Source organism: Eurypyga helias, unplaced genomic scaffold (assembly GCF_000690775.1).
Source record: "Eurypyga helias isolate BGI_N326 unplaced genomic scaffold, ASM69077v1 scaffold46714, whole genome shotgun sequence".
NCBI lineage: Eukaryota > Metazoa > Chordata > Aves > Eurypygiformes > Eurypygidae > Eurypyga > Eurypyga helias.
Window position 1 is genome coordinate 1 of NW_010246586.1, and position 7,797 is coordinate 7,797.

General features: G+C 48.4%; 1 protein-coding gene across 1 annotated transcript; it reads left to right on the forward strand.

The window, feature by feature from the left end:
• Nucleotides 1-140: 140 nt before the first annotated feature.
• DPH7 (diphthamide biosynthesis 7) lies at nt 141-7,382 on the forward strand (the record flags this gene model as incomplete). Its single annotated transcript, XM_010150438.1, has 8 exons — nt 141-277; nt 1,385-1,472; nt 2,200-2,294; nt 3,836-4,002; nt 4,527-4,599; nt 5,405-5,470; nt 5,634-5,806; nt 6,766-7,382. Coding segments are annotated over 8 exons (1,416 nt in total), but the record flags the coding sequence as incomplete, so codon positions are not given.
• Nucleotides 7,383-7,797: the final 415 nt, after the last annotated feature.

Sequence of the window (7,797 nt, forward strand, 5' to 3'; positions counted from 1 at the left end):
ATCCCTCAAGGCAGGGACCTGACAAACGGGAGCCCTCAGCCCTGCCTCGGCCGGTCCGGGCAAGAGCTCGGGAGGGGAGAGGTCTGGGGGAGGTAGAATCATTCCCAAGCCTACGCTTTTCTTTCCAATTTTTGATGTAGGCTGACTCCAGGGGAAGCAATGGAGTCTGTGACAGGACTGGGCGCCTCTACCTGTATCACTACAACGAGGAGCAGCCTTACATCCCGCTGACCGAAATCCAGAGGATTGACACTGCAGCCATCCTGGACATCAAATGGTAATCCAACCGTATCCTGGGCTGTATCCAGAGCAGTGTGGCCAGCAGGTCGAGGGAGGGGATTCTGCCCCTGTACTCTGCTCTGGTGAGACCCCACCTGGAGTGCTGCGTCCAGCTGTGGAGCCCTCAACATCAGAAGGATATTGACCACTTGGAGCGAGTCCAGAGGAGGCCATGAAGATGCTCAGAGGGCTGGAGCAGCTCTGCTATGATGAAAGGCTGCGAGAACTGGGCTTGTTCAGCCTGGAGAAGAGGAGGCTCCGAGGAGACCTCACTGCAGCTTTCCAGTATCTGAAGGGGCTACAAGGGGGCTGGGAGAGGACTTTTTACAAGAGCCTGTAGTGACAGGACAAGGGGTAATGGGTATAAATTGAAAGTGGGGAGGTTTAGATTAGATATCAGGAAGAAATTCTTCACAGAGAGGGTGGTGAGGCACTGGGACAGGTTGCCCAGAGAAGCTGTGGATGCCCCATCCCTGGAAGTGTCCAAGGCCAGGCTGGATGAGGCTTTGAGCAACCTGGTCTAGTGGAAGGTGTCCCTGCCCATGGCAGGGGGGTTGGAACTAGATGATCTTTAAGGTCCCTTCCAACCCAAACCATTCTATGATTCTATGCTGGCCAACCAAGGCCTGGAGCTCACAGCAGCGTGGTCTGCCCCTCTGGGGTCCTGTTTTGGCTCTTGGTGTGGCAGCCAGAGTTATGTTTGCTGTTGCACTTCCTCCAGATGTTAGTGTTTCCAGAGCAGGGGTAACAAAGGAACTAGAACACATAGGGTGGCCACTGTAACAGAGTGGCTGACTAAAGTTCTCCGGTTTGTTCCAGCAAGCAAAGGCTGTGCTCATTTCTGTTACGCTCTTCTGCTTAGTTAGGAACAGCTGGACAGTGACTGTGGACCTCTTTTGTTTATATTTTAATATATAGTAGATCTCCCTATATATAATCCTCTCCGTTCAGGTTTGGGGGAACTTGAGGAGCATTAGGTTTTTTTCATTAAATTATTGTGGTACTTTATCCTTGTGCGTCATGGAATAAAAGTTATGACTTTGCTCTTCTCCTTAAGTACTAGAACGATGGACATTCAAGACTTGTTTAACTGTTGACCTTTTAGGTGCCACGTTCCCATTGCAGAACATCCCATGGCTGGCATTGCAAACTCAACGGGTGCTGTGGAGTTTTTCCACCTGACGGGAAGTGAGGTAGGTGGCTGTAACACCTGCTGCTGTTGAAGCTGTGTTTCACGTGGATTTAATACATCTCTGGATTTATTGGCAGTGTTCAAAGACGTGTAGGAAAGCTGTATGGTTTCCATGGCTTTCTCAGCGTGCTTAGCTTTTTAAACAGTTTCTTTTGCCCTCTGATAACGTTTCTCATAAATGCCACAAATCTCACCAGCGAGACTGGCTGGGTGCTACCCCCCTGCAGGGTTTAGGAGACAAATGGCATGAGGGGAGCAGAAGCAAACCCTGGAAACTGTCACTTGAGAATAAGTATGGAGTAACTGGTAAACACAGAAGAAGATGCAAAGTTATTAAATACAGGGGAGAATTTTGGGGAGGGGTTTCTTTTGATTGGTGAGAGAATGGAGCAATCAAGAGAGATGTTCCCACAGAGTGAAGAAAGCAGAAGCCAGTCTGTGAGAGAATTCAGCAGGCAGGTCATCACTTCTCCTGCACTTCATCCATCACTGAGGGGAAGCAAAGTTTAAGGGGGATTTGGGAAGATGGGAAGCAAAAGGGTGGGGATCCTGGTATGCATAGATCTGCCCTTCAGCTAGTACTAAGCAATTGCTGTGGGATGTTTCACCTCTTTAGCGTGGGATCCTAATATGCTCATCAGTCCCTGGAAAACACTAGAGCAGTAAGCAATACACATTATATACCTGCTGTCTTCCCAGCCTTAACCCATTCCTTTTCTTTCCAGTAGAAGAACAGCTGCATGTTGGAGCCATGCTTCAGGGTTGATCTTGGTGCACAGCGTCTGGCCTTGTCTTTAGACTGGTCCACAGGACGAGAGCAGTGGTGAGGAGGGGAGATGCAGGCTGGCATTGGAGGTTGTGTATGTGGTGGTTTTCATATGTCAGTTGAGGATTTGGTGGATGAACCTTTGGTGGCTTTTTGTGAAGTGGTTTTTCTTGGTCCTAGCTGTCTCCCTGCACCTTCTTTAGAAGTTTCCAGAGCAAGGGTAACAAAGGAACAAGAACGTGTACTTTGGCCATTGTAAAAGAAACTAAACCAACAGCTGTGAGGTAACGTGGTGGTTCTGCTGCCTTTGCTAAAAGGAGGGACCAGAATGCGATGCAGATGGATCCACTGGCTCCAAATCTGCTCTCAGAACAGCTGAGATTTTAGTGTGAAGTTCTGCTCAAGAACTGCTAATAATAGCACATATAGGAAGTTTAAACATGGTTTAGTGAGAAACAGGAGAGAATTGGTTTGGAAGTGGCTCCTTCCTCTTGCAAATGCTCATACATTTGATTTCAGAAGTGGCATCACTGCATGAAATAACATGAATGAGCTGTACCTTGAAAAGGGGTGGGGTATATGCTTTCTGTAGGTTAAGGGTAAAAGAGAGTGGTGCCTTTGGCGTGAGGCTGGAAAGTGAGAGGATCAGGCAGTTGTGTGCTTAGTGCTGTAGAGCAAATATTTAGTACATTTGCTAATTAAAACTGTTTCTGTGCCTACTGTTTAATTAATAAGTAGAATTCCCAGTTATACTTTCTTCTTCCTTACATTCCTTCTTCCCCTCCTCTCTGCCCTTCAAGTAAATGATCATTTCCATGATGAAAAGTCCCTTCAAAGCCTGTCACTGTTGTCACTCGAGAGACAACCCCTTCTAGAAGCTGAATGTGCAGCCCTCACAGCTCTGTAGGAGGGGGTGACCCCTTATCACTTGAGTGTAGAGATGGAAAGAAACCCTGAGCCACCAAATCAGTATTTCCAGTTGCAGGTAACAAAAGAGGAGGGACCTAGTTCATGTCAGGGAATGTCAGAAAATCTGTGCACTGTGAGCTGCAAAACTTCTGCCAGTGCTCCAAGAACATCGTGTCCAGAAACTGCAACTGTACTGTGTCACAGGAAGAGAGCAGGAAGTGTCAGGACCAGCCAGCACTTTAGAGGTCTCTGATGGCAGGGAAATCAAACATTTCTTCATGTTCCAGGGGAGGGGAGAGGCTCTGAGAGGTCCTTGTCAGTCTGACTTGGAGAAAAAATAAAAAAAATCCCTCCTCACATGGAGTTGGTTTACTGATGTAACACCAAGCATGTGAGAAGTGAAGTTACGCACCTGGAAGAAAGACTGACCCAGGGCTGGTTTTCTTTACCTCACATGAATGAGTGGTTTGTTCCCCTTGTGAGGGGATCGTTGATGTAGATCATTTTAAGATGGCATGGGCTGCAGCTGGAAAGAACTGTATAAATGCATGCATTCCTTCCACTGTGCCACCGGTTTCTGTCAGTGTTTAGCTGAATCAAACACATAGCATTTGTTAGTTTATCTGTCTGTACTTTGGCAGGACACAGGATTCGGTAATTTCTAATGTTTTCTCTGTATTCCACTGTAGTGGGTGTCCTTTGAGAGTGATCAGCAGTGACTCAGAGGGGAAGCTGAATCTTTTCTCCATAGATGAATCTGCTCCTTCTGTGCATGTCCTGAACCAGTGGGAAGCTCACAAATTTGAGGCCTGGATTGCTGCTTTTAATTACTGGGACACCGATATCGTGTATTCAGGTCTGTAAGGGCTGGGAATCTCATTTGGGGGTGACAAGGAGGGGCCACCTTGTTTAGGGATGTGTGTTCCTTGGGATTTTACTTTCCAGGGTTGGGTATGCTGCTTGCATCATGCCCTCCTGTAAGAGCTGGGGCCTCTGCTAGGGGTAAAAGGCCTCCTGGTTGTGGGAAGTGGTTGGAGTTAGTTAGGAGGAGCTGTGCCTTTTAAACTCTGCTTTGGCTGGCTGTTGGCAAAAGAGATGCTAATCCCTTGCGATGTGCAAAAGGGAGCCAGAGAGCTTTCAGAATCCAGTCTTTTTATCTCCTAATTTTTTGTGTTGTTTAGCAAAGTGAGGGTATTGTTAATGCGTGTCTCTGCTGTGGTGACGAGTGCCGAGAGCCTCAGATGATGTTTGGCACGTCCGTTAAATGCTCTGCGATCCTAGGGCTGAAAAGCTTCCGCTCGGTCTTAACTGCTTTGCGTCAGTGCCGGGCGCTGATCGTTTGGATGGTGTTCGGGGTGACAGTGTCCTGTCTTTCTGCAGGAGGAGATGACAGCCTGCTAAAGGGCTGGGACACCAGGTGCAGTCCAGAGACTCCGGTCTTCACCAGCCGGAGGTAAGCGAGCCGTGTCTCCAGCTGGGGTGTAGGACCTTACGGTGCTGCCGTGTCCCTTCCCAAGCCATGGAATTCAGACATGCATGACAGTAGAGTCCTGTTTCTGCTTCCTGTGGGAAATGGAGAAATCTATTAGGTCTTTTCATCAGGACAACTTCAGGTTGAACCTTTGTGTCCTTCAACATGATAAACCAACTGCTCCCATCCACACGTGAAGGTGGTGGTGGCTTCTTTCTCAAAGAAGGGTCCGGATTTACACTTCTATTTCGGGAATTTGTGTGTGGGCTAGATTTGGGTATCTTATTATGGAATGTTTTTTAGAAAATATTTTAGTCTCCACTGCTCACTCATTTGAAGTAATCTTTTTTTTCTGGTGGCATAACGTAACTTTTAGAACATGACTAAAACAATATACACAGCTCTCCAGGGAAATTTTATGTGTAACCCTAAAACACCCTGGGCATTATTGCCATGCAGATACTTACTTTGGGAGTCAATTCTTGTGGGAATGGAGTAGTTGTGCTGAAATTCTTAGGGGCTGTGAACAGCAGTTTATGGTACAACCATTACTGGAAAATATTTGTGCTGAGAGACTCTGAGTAGCAGTTTTGCCCTGGAAAGGTTGTTGGACTCTGTAGATGGAACTCTGCTGTTTCATTGGACTCAGTGAGTTCACCTTGCTCTCCTTTCCTGAGACACCTTAATGCAGTAACATGGGCCCCAAATCCTTGAAATTCAAGGAGGACTCCTTTCTCAAATCGTACGTTGCTGTCTCTTCCCTCTGCTGTATGTTCCTCTTTTGCAGACACTCGATGGGTGTGTGCAGCATTCAGTGCAGTCCCCACCGGCAGAACCTTCTGGCTACTGGCAGGTAAATCCCTTCCAGCTGCTCTTCACTGATGTGACCAGCCTCCTCTGTTATTCTGAATGTGCTCCTGCGTGATCCCTTCCGAAATTCAGCGTGGTGATCCTTCCATGCTGCACTGAATCAGCTTTGCTGCCCATCCCTGTATTTATTTGTGATGTCTCTCCAGCTATGATGAGCACGTGCTGCTGTGGGACACCAGGAACATGAAGCAGCCGCTAGCAGACACCCACGTTGAAGGTGGAGTGTGGAGGTTGAAGTGGCACCCAACCTGTGACTTTGTGCTGCTCGCAGCCTGCATGCAGAGCGGATTCAAAATCCTCGACTGCCGCGGAAGCATGGGTGAGTGTTCAGTGGAGCAGGGACACCCTAGCACTGCTCTGCTGCTCTCTGGGGGGACTCCAACTCTGCCATAGACTTCTATTCCAACTTGAGGTAACTCTTCCAGCTTTCCCAGAACTATCCCCACTGTTAGCCTGAAGGTTGTGCAAAGGCACCGTCATTATTCACGTGTCAATCTCTCCTGACTTCTTTTCCTGGGAAACTTTGGGGTGAAGGCATTACCTGCTGACATGGCCGTTCCGGGTTGTACTCATCTTGATGGTTCAAAGAGGTTCTTCTGAATGCCAGGTGGTGCCTTACTGTCAGCAGAAGTTACCGATCTGCTGGTGACCTGGCTGTTGCCTCAGGAGGTGCCATGCCGTCTGGTTAAGCCAGAATAACATGAGTAAGCCCTCCGTGTGAATCAGAAGGCATTTACATGATTAAAAGCTATTTGCATTTACATTACAAATAGTCTCACATGAAAAGGGTGCTTTCCTGGGTTTCTGCAGGCCTTGGGCAGATCCATGGCTTGCGAAATGAGGGTAACATTTCTGTACAGGGAGGGGAGGAACTTTCTGTCCACCTCCTGTGGGAAGAACACATCTGCCGTTTGTTAACAAGCAGAACCTGGCCTGGCAATCTCACCCGTTTGGCTCCGTGAAGGTCACGGTGTCACATCTTGTCTTTCTTGAGCCTTTTTAGGTATTTCGAATAACCAGGCTCTTAAGCCTCATGCCCATTAATCCCTCTCTCCTGTCTGCTTACTGAACCCTGGAAAATCAAGGCTGAGAGGTGGCTAAAAAATTGTCAGGAGAGGCAGTACCTCAGTTCTCCTGGAACACTAACCTCTCTGAAGGGGGCAAACCCAGAGAACTCCTCCTGTAAGGCACAGCCAGCACTAGAGTGGCTCCTGAGCACCGCCACAAACTGTTTCACAGCTTGATTTCTGCTCATTTAATTTTATTTCTTTTTTAAAGCGGAAAACATGGAGGAATGTGTCATCCTGTCCTCGTACGTCTTGCACAATTCCTTGGCCTACGGGGCTGACTGGTCAAGGCTGTGTCCGAGGGATTCCTTGACTGTGCAGGACTCTGCTGCTGCGTGCCAGTCTTTGGAGGAGCTCATGGGAAGATCAGAGGAAGGAGACGAGGGACTGAATTTGCAGGTCCAAAACCTGAAGATAATTTACGAGTCTCCTACAGCTACTTTTGATGTAATATTGGATGAGAGCGAAGGCCCTGCCTTGCCGCTCAAAGCACAGGGGGGCTCTAAGCTGTCTGGGGAGCCTGACCTGGTCAGGGGCCCTGATTTGAAGGGCAGTTCAGGTTTGGCTGGGGGTCCTGACCTAGGAGGAGATCCCATGTCAGCCAGCAGTTCTGACTCGGGAGCCAAGAGACCCAACGGAATGGGCCTCATCAGAAGAGGGGATTCAGCCAGGTCTCTGGACAGCCCGAAAGAAACAAGCATTGTAGCAACTTGTTCTTTCTATGATAATATCCTCCATGTCTGGAAGTGGGAGATGAGCCTGGTGAGCCCTTCCGAGGCACCGAGGTCCGGATCTCCCTCGGAAAGAACAGTTGCAACTTTGCATTGACCAGTCCCAAGGGAGGGGTAGGAAAACTCCTGTACCGAGAGCAACATCTGGGCTTGTGCTCTAATTTCTGTTGGGCCTTTCCAGTTTTATTGTTGAGCTTGTGAGTCTTTGAAGGCCGATACTGATGGAATTACTGGTGTCTCGTTTTCAGCGCTGAGGGAAGCCTTCGCTTTGAGGAGCGTGGTCAAGCACAGACACGTTCATTTAGTTTTCCCTTGACGTACTAGTTCTGAGTAGGAGAGCCTTCTCTCAAAGGCTGCTTGTTTGTACCTTGTGTTGGGATCCCTTCAAGGCTCTGTTGCATTTGTCCGATTGATCTGTTAAGCACGTTCTTCCATCACAAACCAAACTTGTCTGTTTAGCCCGTCCTCCTTCCGTAACAAACCAAACTGCCTGTGCTGCTACATGCAGACAA